Source organism: Plutella xylostella, chromosome 14, assembly GCF_932276165.1.
Source record: "Plutella xylostella chromosome 14, ilPluXylo3.1, whole genome shotgun sequence".
Lineage (NCBI taxonomy): Eukaryota > Metazoa > Arthropoda > Insecta > Lepidoptera > Plutellidae > Plutella > Plutella xylostella.
Window position 1 is genome coordinate 10,956,753 of NC_063994.1, and position 18,497 is coordinate 10,975,249.

The window sequence follows — 18,497 nt, forward strand, 5'->3', positions numbered from 1 at the left end:
ACCACTACGCCATTCGATCGTCTCGCTTTTTATTCATTCATTAATACACATTTAGGTACAGATAAGTTGCGCGGTGATCAACTGTCAAAAATAAATCACAAAGCGAGCGACAAATTATAGAGTTCGTGAGATCTGAAGAAACAAACAACTTATTGTATCGTGAAAAGCAAAGTCCCGCCTACTCCAGATCCCCCGGGAGCCAGCGCGGCGGCGGCGGCGGCGGCGGCGGCGGCGGCGGCGGCGGGACGAGCCGTGTGAATCGCGACGAGTTACAACAACGGCTCATAAAAGTTGTAGGCTCTATTTATTGCTCCATGACGTGTGACCGCGGGGAGTTGTAGCGGGACCCGCTGACAGCCGGCGACCGCGCCGAGGTCAACACTCAACTAAACAAATACAGTGATAAGTGACTTGAATAAGTTGGACCTGGATTAGTGTGAAACCTGCATACATGAAACTCATATTGTGGTCCCGAGATTTTTAATAAATCAATTGCCTCTGTTAGTGAGACATTAAGCCAATATTATTTGTATCTTTTTTATTTTTGATTTCATACAGAGTAACCTATTTGAATATCCCATCATGAGATTCATGAGTGAGTGTGGGACGCCCTCCAATTAGGCTTCGGCCTAGTATCTCTCAAAGCTAAAGCTCGGCAGGACCTGCCTGCGAGTGGCTCTCGACGGTGACGAGTGTCGATCACTCGAGGTTGTGAGCGTGGGAGGACCCCGAGGAGGCGACCACCAGCCGGCGCCGGGCGAGGTGGCGCAACGAGCCTCACGAGCTGTGTGCGAACTGCACTAACTGGTTACTTGAGTTATTTTTGCACGCGTTAACCTAGTTACTGTACTAGTAGCGGCGACTAGTTCCGCGGAACTTGACTGAGACCAGATTGTTCTCAGTACTTGTGTAATAGCACGATCTTTCTGTATTAATCTAATCTTATTAAAAACTTGTAAGTATAGAAGTTTAGACACATTCAAAATTGTAATGGCAGTTATGTAGGATATTTATTTATTTTGTTTTATTGAATAAGAATGAACAGATGAACTTACAATCGTGTGAAAAACAAGGTGATACTGTATAAATAATGAATTCCGTTTTTACCTTTACGGAAGGCATCTAAAATAAAGTCTTGTCTCTCAAAATTCTACTTTTGTTTGGACATATATAATGAATTTATAATTATTATAAAATATTGATAAAACAATTTAAAATCAAAATAAAACCTAATGACATTATTATATCGACCTTGCTTTACCGTACTTATAGGTAATTACTTTATTTACCGAACATAATACGTAATTATAATAAATGAAAGCGCGGCTACGCGTTGATGTCTTTTGTATGGCGCGCGGCGCCGCAGTGTGCATTGTAACGTCATGCAAAATGAGCTTTTGAAATAATAAGTTTTACCGGTAAATATCTACAGTAAATTACACCCCAATATTGTTTTTCAAAAAATATGCAATGGTAAGTGAATGGGTAGTATGGGTACATAAGTAATTTGGTTACTAAATATATAGAATGTGTCCCTTCGGTTTGTTTACTGAATAACAGTAGAAGTAGCGTCCTGGATGTCGGTGTGGCTACCAGGGCAGCAGGTCTTGAAGGAGTACTCACAAGTCCTGCAGGTTGGCGGGCAGCGGCGGCAGCGCCCGCAGCCCCTCCCCGCGCCGCCGCAGCGCGCTCCCCCCCGCCGCCGCCCCCAGGCTCAGCAGCAGCAGAAGCAGCATCACCGCCCCATGTCCCCACACGCACACATATACACACAGGGCACTAGCGGGCACGTCGCGTCACGTGTGCGGGCCGGCGGCGCGGCGAGTGGCGTGCGTCCGGCGCGGCGTCGCGGCGCAGACTGCCGCCCCCGCCCCGCGCGCCGCCCGCGGCCCCCCGCGCCCCCGCCCCGCGACGCCGCCGCGTCTGCCGCCGCGATACTACGATAAACACTCGCAATGACTGAGCATCACAGAGCCCGTCTCTATCAGATATAAATAAAGGATGTGGAAGATTGCGGCCGGACTCAAAAGACCTTCCCCGGCGTGTCAGAGGTAGCCGTTTCAGGGGGTCACTCTATAAATCGAAGAACGAACGAAAGAGCAACGAGATAGAGTCGCGATTAGCGCAGCGGCTTTGTTTTTCTGAAGCTTTGTAGCGCCGCGCTAACCACGACTCTATCTCGTTACATTAACCGTACCGATTGTGTGACGTTCGTTAGTTGATTTATAGAGTGAGCCCCCAGTAGTCCTTGTCTAGTTTGCTTCGGCTACGGTCGCCTTCTCGCCTTTATGGGTAGCTAGACCTCTATATAAATATACCTACGTTTTGTAAGTACCTCAACAAACTCAGACCATTCATGTTTTGATGAATAGACATTCAAACTATTATTTAATATTGTAGATATCTACTGCAGTAATTTTAACTTACCACATCGCAAAAGTCCATGTTAATGTAAATATATTCATAATTTATTATATAAGGTAGTATGTAGTTAGGTTTCCTGAGGTTAGTTCCGTTTTTGCAACGCCCTGTATTTGTTTGTATACTTATTGAGCTTTCACTTTGAAGCTGTTAGCTTTAGTCAACACTGTTTCGGTATTTAAATTGTTCGGTAATACATTGTTATTAAGAAAGATGACTGTCTCCGCATTTTAAAATAGTAGACATCAGAACACACTCATTTTTACTTAGCAGCACAGTGCTTTCTTGATCTCAAAGACTTACAGACATAGTGAAAATTAAGGTTTTGGCTCAAAAAATTTTCCCCAAATTTCCCCAATTTAAACAAAATTTCCCCTTCCTTTCCCTTACAGTTTTCATTTCCCACAAGAAATTCACAAAATATACAGGGTGAGTCTTCAGTTGATGCACATCCGAAAGTAGGTCAGAGAGATAGATAGATAGATAGATAGATAAGTTATTTATTTACTTAACACAACACATACGCAGGTTAATGAGAGCTCTTCATTCTGAACAACTTTTGTTATAGCGTTTGTGACCTTGGGATATGTGCACCTTAGAAAGACTCACTTTTATATTTTATCTCAGTTTGGGAAAAAAGAGCCCCCAACCTGGAGCCCCTGCTGCTGAGCACGCACCCAGGATTGTGTCTTGTTAATTAAAGCGGCCTCGAGTGCTGCTGTGGCCCTGCGACTCGGCGTCATTGCTGCGTCCCTTCATCGGACCTGTTGCGACCCTGTTGCGACCCTGCTGCGACCCTGCTGCGGACCTGCTGCGGCCGTGCTGCGGCCGTGCCGCGACCCTGCGGCGCCCGCGGCCGCGTCGGGCGGCGGTGCAGGTCGCACTGCGCGGCAGCTCTGAGACGGTTTCAGATTTCAGCCAATCACAGTGATAACGTATCTATAGTAATCTTGGGAAAACATACTGAGTAACAAGTAAGTAGACAAATATTATTAATTGCTAATTCTTTTACACGTTTTTCAGTTGCCATTAATTATCTGTTAACTGATAAGTTTAGGAAAATTTTAGTTCTTGTTTACAACACATCGATATTTTTTCATTGTAATTTTATTTTCTATTTTCTGATACGAGTGCATTGTTTTTTATTATTACAATGAATATCTGTTGGTATACAAAACAAGTACCTACCTACAGGGTGGTAGGATATTCGATGTACTTATTATTTTGAATGGGTGGTAGAAGTAGGCATTTGGAGTCGCTTTAACCGTAAATGATTCCTTAAATGAAATTTAATGTTTTTTAAAACTTCTTTATTATATAAATAGTATTAAATAGTCGAACTGTGCTATCGGTGAAAGGTAATTCGGAAAACAGTTCCTTCCAGTTCTTATCTTTACATCAGTGTATTAGTATTAGGTTGTTGCAATAGTGTGTAAATTACATACACATGTATAGGTATTTTAAGCTGAAAGAGGGTGACTCAGCTCGTCATAGTACAGGCACACGGGTGGACAATTTTTACTACAGGCCATTGAAATTGGGGAAAAAATACACTCACGGGCAAGGAAAAAGTTCCACTCACAAAATTCTAACATCAAACAACCATAATTATTTCAAACATTTAATTTAAAATTTTAACAAAATGTTAGGTACCGTTTTTAGTTGGTAATATCCTTATTCTCTGTTAAATGTATTTCAATGTTGTAGAAGACGTCATTAAGCTAGCCTTTTTCATTTAGGAGTTACGAGTATTTTGTGCTTTTCTCAGTGGAACCTTTTCATTGCCCGTGAGTGTATTTCTTCTCCTTTAACCTATTAATAAACTTTGTTGGTTATACACTCACGTGCAAAGAAACAGTTCCACTTTCGAAATGCAGACCAAATGACCCCAATTTTTTGGAACAATTAATAGGAAATTTTAACAAAATGTTTACGTTTTTAGTTGGCAATATTCTGATGCACCGTTAAATGTACAAAAATATTGTAGAAGGCGCCATTAAGTTTATTTTTTTCGTTAAGGAGTACTTAATTAGGTGTTCCTCTCACTGGATCTTTTTCATTGTCCGTGAGTGTAAATGTAACCTACGAGAAGTTTTGATTTTTAAAACTTGTTAAGTCACTCCCTATATACTAACCAATTTAGAAAACTCTGTAGGTACATAATGGCTCGCCTCGCTGCCGACTCACGCCACGCGTAAGTCTGAAGCATGCACGTTGTACGTGCACGGTACATTTGTCATGAGTCATGACTTGTTGCCATCACTCGGGTCGCTTCCGGTGCTCGTCTCACTTTAATAGGGTTCCGTAGCCAAATGGCATTAAAGGGAACCCTTCATAGACACGTCATGTCCGTCCGATTGTCACAGCTCCGGCACTTGTTTTCGAAACCATGATAGCTATACTATTGGAACGTGGTAGGAACTAAGTAGATGAAGTGGTATTCTGTAAACCGCATTAGGTATTTTTGAATAAAATAGAGAGGATTGACCAGTACAGTCAGAGACTGGTCAGAGATTAGTCTCCGACTGCCTGTGGTGGTCGAGGGTGAGCCGATGTGCACTAGGAGCAGGTGCACTCGAGGGCGCCCTGTGTGTGCACCTCGTGTGTGTGTGATGCTGCTCATGTCCGTGGCTACACCTTGTATTAGATTCCCACCAGCAACCCTAACTGGTAAAGTAATAAATACACTTTTTGTAATATTTTTGATCGGAAGAGTATAATAGTAAGTACTTACTACTTACTTTAATCGTGCAGATCATTTTGAATGATAATATGCTTAATTCGGTACAAATAAAATAAGTGAGTACATAATAATGATTATTATTATTCAAATCTTTCTTCGTCCAGTTAGATAGCGTTTCAATTAATCATGTTAAGATGGATGTATAGATATTCTTTATTTATACCTACTAAAAACAGGACACAGCTACTTATCTTATTCTAAAACGTAGCGATAAGATTAATATTTTTGTTTTGAAAGATAATTAACAATAATTTTGGTATAAATTTGCGGGTTTGCGAATTCAAGTGAGTGTCAGGGAACGACCGTGAACAACGTAGAACAACGCGCGCCGGGTGTGAACAATATAAACATGAAGTTCTTGATAGTGTTGTCGGCAGTGCTGGGAGTTGCGCGTAAGTAAAGTACCTAGGGGTCACTACGGCTTACGAAAAAGTAAGAAACGATCGGGAGCATGCATCAGTCGGTAACTACGGTTACAGCGAGATAGAGTCGAGGCCGACGCAGCGTTTCGAAGCTCAGGAATAACGAAGTTAAGGAGCGCTGCCGCTGCGCTAACTCGTTCGTCCGTTTTTCGTAAGGTAGATTGACCTTCCAGTGTCTCGTGGTCGGTGTCGTCAGTAGCATTGTGTGATAAATTAATTCAAGGCGGGGCCGCGCGGCGCTAGGGAACCAGTTATCAAACTGTAAACGTAATTTTTCAGCCAGGAGAAAAAAATATTACCAAATCTCACATTGTGGAATGGCTTAAAATATTGTTTAGGGCAAAGTACCTAATAGTTTTCTTGCTTTTTATAAAGTTTATCAATGCGCCTCATCAATCAAAAAATATTTAACGTAGAACATCAGTAGTGTACTGCAAGCTGCTGGGTGATCCTACCCCCTGACTCCGGCGCCACCTGCACCACGAGAGGGCTGAGGCCTCACTCTATTCTATGAACCTCACCTTTATTTACAAAGTATTGATATTCACTCTAGCGACAAGACCGTGTATTGAACTTCTTCAACATTAAACTGTTATCTATATTATGTGTTAACTATAATATAGAGATAAATTTATATTGTATTAAAGTTATATTGTATTCTTTTTCTTTAAGTGCTCTCTCCTAGCGGCATATATTTTATTGTATTATAAATGTATCTCTGGTCGCAGTGAGCAGCTCCGGTCTCCCGCTGTCGCCGGCGCAAGAGGAGGCGCTGCGGCGTCAGCTGCTGCAGCAGGAGCAGCGGCCGGCGCCGGCGGCGGCGGGGCGGGACGGCAGCAAGAACGAGTACTGGCTCTACACCAGGTGAGTGCTGGCTCTAGCCGCCACACGGGACTACCGAGACCGAGATCTAAGAACAATGTCACCACTGTCACCAGCATCCCTCTACTCGCGAAATGCAATGTCGTACCTATTGCGTCTGTATTGCGATCCCAAAATACTTAAAACAAACATTGTTAACTTACCTTCAAAAGCGTTACGCAGATATCTTTAAAGGCAAAAATTCAAATACATAAATGTTCTTCAACCTCATGCCTATTTTTAGAACCTAAAAACAAGAACAAAGTGCAACTATAATAGAAGTTAAAAATACTTTGAAAAAATGCCTGGTTTTGTCGAAACCTACAGTAAATTATAAATTCTAGGTAGGTAATAGATTCTAAGTGCTAGGATCTAAAATAGACATCAGCTAGATGAAAAATTGAATGTTTTGACTTTTTAGAAAAAAGCTTTTGAGAAAGCAAGCCGCATCCAGGAGTAGCGGGCAACAGGAATATAACTGTCTATTTACATCCATTAGATATCAACACAGAGATAGGTACTTATTAGGGATACGTACTGCTAAATTTCGATAGGTCCAGATTATTTCTCATGGCCGCTCTCTGTGCCCTATCTATGTAGGGATTTGCTACTTAGTGTTTATTAGAGTAGTAGTAATGGCCGGTTATCGCTATCAGATACCGATTTATTGATAAAACTATCGTTTCCACGCAGTGATTGCTTAGTATTATTAATTTCCTAATCTTATCACGTGGATGTAATCCTTAAATGTAATCATCATCATATAAGAAAAGTCCCGAGTACTTAGGCCTTTCTATACAAATTTTATTGATAAAGAAACTAGTTTCCACGCAGTGATTGCCTAATATTATTAATCTCTTAATTAAATCATGTAGAAATCCCGGGCTCTCATTGATAAACCTATCCAGCCATCAGAGCTTTAAATTGTTCCCCCTCCGAGGAACGACGCGGTGAAGCTGTAGGAATATCATGAATGCTTTAAAACTGGAACAGAAATGAGATCACAGGCCCCTCAAAATAATCTCCGTGTGTGTTTTCAATTGCGATGTTCTTTTATTTCAAATCTGCCTTCATTAGAGCAACCACTATGACAAATACTAATGTAAAATATACTATGTACTTACTTATACTTATAAGTAGTAAAACATGTTATACATACATACATGTAAACTTAGATTAACAATATATAAAATCATTTAATCAAACTGTAAATTTATATCTATGTACCCAATACGATCTAAATAACTTATTCTAAACTTGTGTGTGTGTGCAGACGCAACCCGACGGTGCCGCAGTTCCTGCTGGAGGGCGACGAGCGTGCGCTGAACAGCTCGCACTACTCGCGCGGCGCCGACCTGCGCGTGGTGGTGCACGGGCTCAACAACAACGGCAACGCCGCCGTCAACGTGCTGCTCACCGAGGGTACGTACCCCCGCCTCGCCCCCTCTGTGGGGCCACCTGGTTCTTTCGAATGGAACCTTTGTGCATATCCACTTAAGGTTTAAACTGCCTTCACAAGCTTGGACCATTTCCCACCACGCTAGTCACCGCAGTAGGTTTTCTCATGATGTTTTCTTCACCGAATGAGAGAGAACGTTCGGAGAACGAGAATTCATTGGTTCATAATGGGGGGATTCGAACCCACAACCTCACGAATGAAAGTCGAGATGTTATCAGTTACACTATCACGGCTTGCTAACTTAACTTTCGTCACTCGACACTCAAGGCCCGACCCTGTGTTGCAGCGTTCCTGCAGGTGGGCGACGTGAACGTGGTGGTGGTGGACTGGCGCGACGCGGCCAACCGCGACTACGTGCAGGCGGCGCTGGGCGTGGGGCCGGCGGGGCGCGCGCTGGGCAACTTCCTGCAGTGGCTGCTGGACGCCACGGGCACGCCGCCCACGCGCGTGCACATCGCCGGCCACAGCCTCGGCGCGCATGTCTCCGGCTTCGCGGGCCGCACGCTACGCCAGCGCGTCGCTAGGATCACGGGTCAGTCATAACTTATAACTACTTTCTTCTCTTCATCTCCATCGTTTCGTATGTGCATACGACTAAACTGTGTGTTGTGTGCAGGCATGGACCCGGCGGGCCCGTCGTGGCGGCTGAACCCGCTGGCGCTGAACCGCGAGGACGCGCGCTACGTGGAGGCCATCCACACGGACGGCAACATCCTCGGCATCTTCGACCCCATCGGCCACGCCAACTTCTACCCCAACGGCGGCATGAACCCGCAGCCCGGTACGTCCCTCACCTGCAGTACAAATACATGCTTTCAATACAACCACTTGCTTAATAAATTCACAATACAATACAATACAATATAACTTTATTGAACAAAACACACAACATACATTAAATTACAAAAGGAGTAAGCACAATAGGCGGCCTTATCGCTAAAAGCGATCTCTTCCAGGCAACCTTTGGGTGAATGAGAGACTTATTGAGTAGAAGAGGAAGGTGTACACGTATTGCATTTAAATACTAGTGATATTTTTTATGTTTTAATAATAAATACTTAGATACATACATACAAATATAATAGATACTTATATATATACATACATACCATATACTTATATAAAGATTTATACGTAGGTAGGTACTATTAAATGATGGACAGATAATATTCCTTTACTTGTCTTTTGAAAGCAAAAGCTGATTTTGCACAACGGATTTCCAATGGCAGTGAGTTCCACAGCCGTATGGCGGTTACTGTGAAGGAGTTGCCATAAAACTCAGAGGTGTGCGTTGGAAGCTCCAACAAAAGCCTTTGTGAGGATCTCATCGGCCTGTTGTCTGCGTGAAGTTTAAAAACGAAGCGCTCTTTAAGGTACGCCGGTGTTGAGGGATTGAACAGCACAGAGTAGAGTAAGGAGAGAATATTGTTAATATATTTCACTTTCCGGATTTTAGACATCTGAGTTTTGTAGGTACTTAGGTATATAAATAATTTATCATTGTAAAAATGGGTATTTGTACTGAGTTAAATCTCTTTATTCGATCTGATTATGCAATGGATTGGAAATGACCTCATTTTGCGATCAAAATATCGTAATCGGTGTTTCTGCGTTTTGCTTGTATCAAGAATCAAGATCGATGGTGTAGCAAGTGATAGGTAGATAGCATTACCATTATTCTAAGCTGTGTGATTCCCAAATAATTAATAAAACTAACTAAAGTTCCATCCTGCGTGGTCCCCTCAGGCTGCCTGATAAGCACGTGCTCGCACTCTCGGTCCTACCAGCTGATGGCGGCGTCCGTGAAGCTGAACCACCTGGTGGCGCGCGAGTGCGGCTCGCTGCTGGCGGTGCCGCTGGGGCTGTGCGGGGGGCCCGTGCGGCGGCTCGGCAACGACGACCTCGACAAGGAAGAGTGAGTACTGCCTAGGGCATGCATGGGAAATGGGTGCACGAAAGGCGTATTAACTGTACCATACTTTTGGTGATAAACCATAGCTCTAGTGTTTGTCACCACTGTGAAGAAGATCGAAGTCATGAGGAACATTTTACAAACAGATCGTTTTCAATATAAGAAACTATTTTTTATTTTATTATTTTAAGATTAACAAACAATAGTACATTATATTTAAGCTAATGGTATTATACACATTAAATAGTAACGAATGTACTACCAACACAGTTAACCACAGATTACCAAAGAAGTATTTTAAGAGTAAATTATACAGTTATCTAATTTAATTAAGTAGGTAATTACTTAAACTTATAGAAAGAAACATGCAAACTAAGAGCTAACTAACTATTACCAGTTCCTCATGTTACGTATACTTACTATTATTTTATTATGTATTTTTGTTGCAGATCCGGTATTTATTACCTGAGTACGGATGACAAGTACCCGTACTACTCGTAGGGAGCAGTGCGCAGTCAGCAGCCGAGCGATGTTTGCAGTGTGCAGTGTGGCGACTAAGAAAATGAAGCACAACTGTTATTACATAAAATTATGTTATTTGTTCTCAAATTTCCCCGTAGCCACGTCGTCCTTTGTCCCACGGAAGTAATACGTTCTAACTTCTATGCTTATTCCCACTGATCAGATAGCTTACATTTTTTTAAGAAGTAAAAATTTGTGTAGTTAACTGACGGTACAAGCAGCGATTAATTTTAATTAAGTTTAATTATGTAAATATTATAATTGTTACAATTAGGTACTTACCAAAGTTTAGTATTAAGAAAAATAGTAAGGATATTAAAATATGAGTATTATTTACAAACTGAGTCTTATTTATGGTCGTTTTATTACTATATCCCTGGATTGTCTAATATTGTACACTGGGTGTTAGCAACACTAATTATTTCCGTTTAATTTCCGTCTACCTTGTTAGTAGTAGTAGAGTAGAAATCGTAGTAGTCAACAGTTGAACGACTTTTCCTTTTCTTTGTAACATTGTACCAACATGTCATAGACTCCTGGTACTTTTTTGTCTAGAAGTGGACTCTGATGAAGACATTAGTATTTCATACAATGTTGCAACAAAGTACCAAGGAACCATGCATTACAAGGAAATGTCCTTACTCACCACCGAAACCTCCGAAACCACTATTCATATTTATGGACTCCTGGTACTTTTTTCGTCTAGCAGTGGACTGTGATGAAGGCCATACGATTTCATACAATACTGCAACAAAGTACCAGGATACCATACATATCACAGTGAGGTGTCCTTATTCACCACCGATACATCCGGAACCTCCTGTATAGGTGTGAACTCCTGGTACTTTTTTCGTCTAGCAGTGCAGTGTGATGAAGGCCAATGCTGCAACAAAGTACCAGGGGTCCATGATGATGATGTTCTGTGATCTTTGGCATATCAGTCAGGGTCACTAACGACTTGAAATGAACGAAATGAATTAAATCATCATCTAGCCTAAAGCAGTCCACTGCTCTTAGCACGTAGGCCTCTCCCAAAGCACGCCACTGGATGCGATCTTTAGCTTTCCGCATCCAATCATAACCAGCCACCTTTCGCATCCAATCATAACCAGCCATCTTTAGCTTTCCGCATCCAATCATAACCAGCCACCTTTCGCAAGTCGTCACCCCATCTAGCCGGGGGGCGTCCCACACTACGTTTGCCTAGTCGCGGCCTCCACTCCAGAGCACGTTTGTCCCATCGGTCATCGGTTCTTCGACAGATGTGACTAGCCCACTGCCACTTAAGCTTACTAACTCGGTGAGCTATGTCGGTGACTTTAGTTCTCTGTCGGATTACTTCGTTCCGGATGCGATCTTTCAGAGAGACTCCAAGTATAGCTCTTACCATAGCTCGCTGAGTGACCTTCAGTTTGTAAACCAGGCCCACTGTAAGTGTCTGTCGTGGTTGATTGATGCCCACAACAACGGGGTTGATAGTTAATGATACTCGTAATTGATAGTTTGATAGGGTGAGTGCCGAACCGCCGCGTGACGTAAGATAATGAAAAGACGTCGTAATGTGTGAACGGTATATTGAACACTGAAATATGATTATGTAGGTACAATTGTCGCTAATTTCATTTTCATTTTCATTTTCATTTTCATTTTCATTTTCATTTTCATTTTCATTTTCATTTTCATTTTCATTTTCATTTTCATTTTCATTTTCATTTTCATTTTCATTTTCATTTTCATTATCATTTTCATTTTCATTTTCATTTTCATTTTCATTTTCATTTTCATTTTCATTTTCATTTTCATTTTCATTTTCATTTTCATTTTCATTTTCATTTTCATTTTCATTTTCATTTTCATTTTCATTTTCATTTTCATTTTCATTTTCATTTTCATTTTCATTTTCATTTTCATTTTCATTTTCATTTTCATTTTCATTTTCATTTTCATTTTCATTTTCATTTTCATTTTCATTTTCATTTTCATTTTCATTTTCATTTTCATTTTCATTTTCATTTTCATTTTCATTTTCATTTTCATTTTCATTTTCATTTTCATTTTCATTTTCATTTTCATTTTCATTTTCATTTTCATTTTCATTTTCATTTTCATTTTCATTTTCATTTTCATTTTCATTTTCATTTTCATTTTCATTTTCATTTTCATTTTCATTTTCATTTTCATTTTCATTTTCATTTTCATTTTCATTTTTTTTTTTTTTTTTTAGGAATCTATGGGACTTTTATTGAAACTATAAATATCTATGTACACAATACAATCTAAATAACTAATATAAAATTAAAATTAAACTAAAAAGAAAATGCTGGCCAGATCGCTGCCACTGTCGGGTAGGGTACCCAAGACGCTGGCCGCGTTACCCCGCTGTATAGCGATGCTTAGCCTTTGTGCGAGGTAAGAGCCAGCCCTAGGGTCCCTTGAGACTTCTATTAGTCTGGTGCTGATGTCTTTAAAAAGCTGACGTGCCTCCGGTCCCCACGGCCCTAGGGTTTCGACTCCGAAAGGCACAAACATGTACCCCTCTCCTAGGGATGCATATTTGCGGCCTTTCATCATCTCCGCCCGCCCGGCCGCAGCGCCAGCCTCTCTGGAGGTAGATGGAAGATGGGACGGTGCTAGTGTGTCCACGCATGTTGCGTCCCACACCAGCAGCCGGCCCCTCTTCCATGGCACCAGACTCATGCCGTCGGGTCTCTTGCCGTCGTCCCGCATGATCCCGCTTGGCTCTAAGGTAGCGGGAACGTTTGCACTGGCAAGGGCCCGGCGGATGGTGTCGTTGAGTGCGGCATGGCGCACTATACGCCCGGCACTGCGGCCGCACGATAAGCCGTGGTGACCGCGGCGGTCAGCATGTTCCCCACAGCGGCAGCGATGTGGCTCATTGGTTTGAAGCCCTAGTCTCAGGCTGATGGCCACTGTCAAAGTAGTTCTGTCCAGCAGCGTGCCTAGATTTGCCGAAGGGTAGGCATTCAGCCAATATCCCGACTGTGGAGTGCTGGAGGCCAGGAGACGGGCTCGGTCTGCTGCATCGGTTGCGGTTTCCAATAATTGGTTTTCTTTTTTTGCGCAAAGTGGCGCGTCCCATAGCCTCTGTGACGTCGTGTCTGTCGGGATATCTTGCCCGGGACCAGCAGCATTCAGCCATGCATTCTTGGCCTCCGTCAGACACGGCACCTCTAAATCACCAAGTGATGGAGTTATAATTCTTCCAAAGAGGTCCCGTGTACTGTATACGGAGGACAAAAATGCGGGCAGTGCTACGTCAGAGGCTTTGCGTATCCCAATGCCACCGTAGCGTACAGGTAGGGTGGCTTGGGTCCAGCCTCGGTTATCCATGCGGCAGTTCAGAATTTCGGTTATGGAACACTTAATGACTTCATCTATATGTGATAGGTAAAGTGGAAACTTCCATAAATTCGAGCATCTTAACACGTACGTTAATTTTGGCACGAACAAACAATACTTCATAATGTGCATCGCCATGTGTGGGTTGATGTCACACATGCGGGTGTATGATTCCTCGAATTTATTAATTTGGTCCTGAACGTAGCCAGGGATGGATTCGTCCAAGATGGGGGCACCTAGGAGGCGCAGACCGTCTCTTTTGACAATTTTGATGTTAGGGGCCAGGACGTTGAATTTGTTAATTATGTCGTATTTTTCTGTGTCTGAAAGCGATTCGTTGAGATGGAGTTCGCATTTTCCAAAATTTAGTTCCAAGCCAATTGTGCTGAAATTTTGAATGATCGAATTAAGGTCTTGTAGCACTGTGGAAGCATCGCCCCCTAGGGTCCCGTCGTCGAGGTACCATACATTGAATTTGGAATTTAGATTCGAAATATGTGGATGGATGCCCAGGCTGAATATTGCTGGTCCCAATGGGTCGCCCTGCTGACAGCCTGTGGCAGAAAGGATGTGGTGGTTTTTGTACGACAGCTTGGAAGGTTTGCTATAGCATTGCCAGATATATTTATAAATTGGATTGGCGTGGGATCGGATTTCTGTCAGCAGAGCGCTTCTATTGATGGAATTGAAGGCATTTTTAACGTCCACCTTCAGCAGCACCTGAAAATCTCCCTTGGTAATGAACGTTCGGGCAGCGTGTACCGCCGCTTCACAGCCCCCTTTAGTCCCGAAGCCGAGCTGAATCGGCTCGAACTTCTTAGATAGCTCCGGGAGCATTTTACGGCAGCAGATCTTGGAGGCCGTACGGCGGATGGTGTTCCCTACGGCGATCGGTCTGATGCCTCCGTCTTTCTTAATAAGTGCGACCAGGTTGGCACCGTATAGGATTTCAGTGATGTCCTCGCAGACTGAGCCGGACAGCATCAGGCCGATCAGCCTGGTCAGGTCCGCCAGCAGGGCTTCGCCCGCCGCCCCCGTGGACCCGCAGAGGAGGTCCTTCAGGTGTTGGGGTGATAAGCTATCTAAACCACCGGCTGATCCGTTCTTGAATGAAAATACTGCGGCAAGGACCTCGTCGGACGTGACCACAAGGGTGCAGTCGGAGCCATCCGGGGCATCGGGGAGCTGTGAAGTAGCTGCTGGAGGTGGGTGTTTGGACAAAAGGGCTGAATACGTATCCTCGGTGTCTGGTGCGAGAGCATCGCTGGAGAATAGGAGGTCGGCGGCTCCCTTTGTGTCGCCATCGTTTAGCTTTGATTCAATTTTTTTTGTGTTGCTCTCGGGTTTTTTGTTTTTATTGACTGTGAATGTACGATTATTAAAGTTTTGTAGTGAGCATGAGCCAGAGACACAGTTGTTTTTTATTTTTTGTGTAAGAGAGCCACCGACCTCTTTTCCTCTTTCTACGTGCAGGGCGTAGTAGGGGAAGGTCAGCAGGCGCTCCCAGCTGCTCCTATCATTTTTGTTGACTACTTCACGTATGTGAGAGGAGAGGGCGCTGGCGACGGTGTTCCGGGCACCTCTCGGGATCCTCTTTACAACCGGCACAGACGTTTTTTTCCCGCATAGGTCCTCCCAAAAGTTTGGCGAAGGTGATGATGACGCTGGGTTGGAGGTGGGTGGGGCGTGACTCCCGGGTTTATGGCACCTGCCGATATGGATCTTTAAACCCCTCTCCCCTCTGAAGTAACGCGGCTGGGAGCAGTGAGGGCACCTGGTTGAGCCCCCTTGCGAGGCTGGCGCCCCAGAATCTGGCAGGCTGCTGGATAGGCCATCTGTTGGCATTTGTTGCCGAGTGAACTAGGCCAAAATAACAGATTTAAAAAACTAGATATATTTTCATTTTCATTTTCATTTTCATTTTCATTCTCATTCTCATTCTCATTTTCGGAAACGGTTCATTTTCAAATAGGTTCATTTTCATTTTGGTTAGATTTTTTTTTTCTTTGGGAGGGGAAATCCTACTGGACCCCTGCCAACCCGTTTTCAAATAGGTTCATTTTCATTTTGGTTAGGTTAGGTTAGGTTAGGTTAGGTTAGGTTAGGTTAGGTTAGGTTAGGTTAGGTTAGGTTAGGTTAGGTTAGGTTAGGTTAGGTTAGGTTAGGTTAGGTTAGGTTAGGTTAGGTTAGGTTAGGTTAGGTTAGGTTAGGTTAGGTTAGGTTAGGTTAGGTTAGGTTTTTTTTTTTTTTTTTTTAAATGATTCTACAACTGCAGACACGTGGTCCGCACCTTTTTTTACTTTACTTCTTAAAATTATCATATTGAAACTACAGTGTTTTTAAAATTCACCACATGGGTGCGCTCCGCAATAAAATGGTAACAAAAATAGTAAGTACAGATATTTATTTCATGATGTCTTAGCATCACAGTTCTAGTGTTCCTTAATTTAAAACTTACAAACTATTATAATATATATATAGATCAGGACTTAAATACTGTTTTCAATAAAGATTTTAACAATTTTAACATTTTCTGTGACTCATGGGTGATAGGAGCAGGCTTGATTCTAATGGCAGCATAAAACGCGAAAGAGGTGGGCCAATGTCAGCCGTCTTCGGAGAACTTAGTAGATTACTGACAGTGGCTCGCTCTCTTCGTTGTTACAGATGTTGGGTTGCCTTACAGTGAGCTGCCCCTTTCTTTGATGTTATACATAAATTAAAGTATGTTGTATTGTTTTACATGCAAATATTATATTTTCATATTATATTTATTTATTATTATTATTATTATTACAGTTATTACAGTTATTGTTGTATGAGGTATGTTGTTTTACATGCTTATTTTATATTTAGTTATTATTAGGTACGTTATGTATATTAAGACGTTTTTTTTTTTTTTTTTTTTTTTTAATATATATATTTTTATATCGGTATGTTTTTTTTTTTTTTTAATGGTATATTGTTTTCCATTGTTATAAATATTCTTTTTTTTTAATGTTTATATATATATTTTCTTATGCTTTTTTTTTTTTTTTAAATATTATACATAATTTTCTTGTCATTGTTATACTTATAATATACTTATAATGAAGTTGTCAAATCCGGTAGGTTATATATTATTACATTTCACAATCTTCTTATTGAGTATTGTTAGTAATTTATTTTACAGTTATTGTTGTAATAGGTACAACTTGATGGTATAGTAACTTTAACTTGATGATATAACTAATAGTAACTTTAACTTGATGATATAGTTTTAGTAGCTTTAAAATACAGTTATACAGTTGTTATTTATATGGTTTTATTGTATTTGGTGTATACGCTATCGTCGGTCTCCAGCACCTCCGCTGCCAGGCAACTGACACTTGGTTTTTATATATATTTTATTCTATTTTCTTCGTGGCCATTTCAGCCGGCGTGTCGGGCCTGACTCCGGATCCCGCAAGACCTGGAGAATCTTCTCCCGAGCAAGGTGGTCACCTTGCCTTATGGCCATTTTTAGGTTGTAATCTATTATTTTTGTCGTCGTCGCACTCTCCGCACGTAGGATCAAACGTGCGGTGGCATCGTTTTCGGTGCTGTCCGTATAATACGTGCAGCACTTGGTATGCCTGGAGATTGCGACGACGGCATGGGGAACACTAAGGAGGACTTGGTGTGGGTGGGATGTTGCACGCACAATTACCACTGTCTCATAAGTTAACCCCTGCGCTTCATGAATGGTTAGAGTTCGGGATTCCGGCTGTTCTCCGTAACCCTGGCTGATTAGCAGTGCCTTCTCAGCCTGGGTGTGAACAAGATATAGGGTGCCGGCTGTCTTTGGAATTTCCGAACCCGTGTACCTTTTCATCGCTAGGGATTTGATGAGAGTTCTGGACGAGTATATGCCGCTGTAGATTTCGTTGAGGGCGTATGCTGCGTCCATTGGGCTCCTGTGCGTACAAAGGAGTTCTTTGTTTATGTTGCAAACCAGGCCTGGTCTGTGGTAAAACAGCGGAAATAGGTTGTTCCGCTCAATGTAGGGCAGTTGATTTATGTCCCCTATGAGGAGTGTTTCACTGGCGCGGGCTACTTGTATTGCCAACACTATGGACCCAAAATGGTTCATGAGGGCTTCGTCCACCATAAGGCGTTTACACGATTCGCCCTCTTGAGTACCATTTACTAGTAGGGATGCCATAGTGCGTACCCGTGACTTGACTTTGTGTCCATATTTGGCTGCCAGTTTCTCTCTCAGATCTTTTGCTGCTTGAGCGGTGGTTGTGACCACTCTCTCTCCATCCACGTCAAAGTTCGAGACTATCCAGGTGGATTTCCCGCAACCTGGGACTCCGTTTACCCATGTGAAAGTAGGCCTCGTCCAGTGCTTGGGGTAACTGCTTTCGGACAGACTGCCTGCTATGGTGGTTGCCATTTCAAGCACCCTGTCATCCAACATCACTCTGGTGCACTTGGCAACTACGACTATTGGGTCTTCTGGAGGTGTTTTGAAAACATGAGCCCCTTTGATTTTGGTTTTATCTTCTTCACTTTCCACAAAACCACATGCGCTGCTGTAAGCTGCCATATACGACCCAGACATGCTGCCCGCGAGGACTATAGCGTTCTTATTGTCGTAGATGGCAGCCTCGGCTTCGCTTAATAGAACCTGTAGCAGGCCAATTGTGTCACGTCGGTATACCTGGATGATTTTCTCACAGGTGTCCGAATTGACCTTGCGGGTGGCCTTGGTTACTGCTACAAATTCCATGAATGCGTTATACATGTGATCTTGTGGCCCGTGGGCCGATATAA

General features: G+C 42.6%; 2 protein-coding genes across 3 annotated transcripts in view; one reads left to right on the plus strand and one right to left on the minus strand.

Moving 5' to 3' along the window:
• Window positions 1–1,868, minus strand: part of LOC105386962 (lutropin-choriogonadotropic hormone receptor) — a 32,524-nt gene extending 30,656 nt beyond the window's left edge. Inside the window, exon 1 of the mRNA XM_038120578.2 lies at window positions 1,624–1,868. Coding sequence (XP_037976506.2) covers window positions 1,624–1,736 — 113 coding nt within the window. The 5' untranslated portion in view covers window positions 1,737–1,868. The remainder of the gene's footprint in view (window positions 1–1,623) is intronic.
• A 3,535-nt stretch (window positions 1,869–5,403) lies between these two features.
• Window positions 5,404–10,690, plus strand: LOC105386963 (pancreatic lipase-related protein 2). 2 transcript variants are annotated; one of them, XM_038120583.2, is made up of 7 exons: window positions 5,405–5,556; window positions 6,315–6,450; window positions 7,721–7,869; window positions 8,193–8,438; window positions 8,523–8,687; window positions 9,653–9,821; window positions 10,268–10,690. In XM_038120583.2, exons 1-7 carry the CDS (start codon window positions 5,514–5,516, stop codon window positions 10,317–10,319), a joined length of 960 nt encoding a protein of 319 aa, XP_037976511.2. In that variant the 5' UTR covers window positions 5,405–5,513; the 3' UTR covers window positions 10,320–10,690. The 2 variants fall into 2 exon arrangements, with proteins under 2 accessions (XP_048481407.1, XP_037976511.2); XM_048625450.1 differs by lacking the exon at window positions 8,193–8,438 and having other exon boundaries at window positions 5,404–5,556.
• The last annotated feature ends 7,807 nt before the right edge of the window (window positions 10,691–18,497 follow it).

What these genes read in the sequence shown, in the direction of transcription:
- LOC105386963 (XM_038120583.2), top strand. Translation starts at nt 5,514, where the DNA reads ATGAAGTTCTTGATAGTGTTGTCGGCAGTGCTGGGAGTTGCGC. An exon ending in GGCAGTGCTGGGAGTTGCGC is followed by an intron (nt 5,557 to 6,314) that starts GTAAGTAAAGTA and finishes CTCTGGTCGCAG; the next exon opens with TGAGCAGCTCCGGTCTCCCG. An exon ending in GCGCGTCGCTAGGATCACGG is followed by an intron (nt 8,439 to 8,522) that starts GTCAGTCATAAC and finishes TGTTGTGTGCAG; the next exon opens with GCATGGACCCGGCGGGCCCG.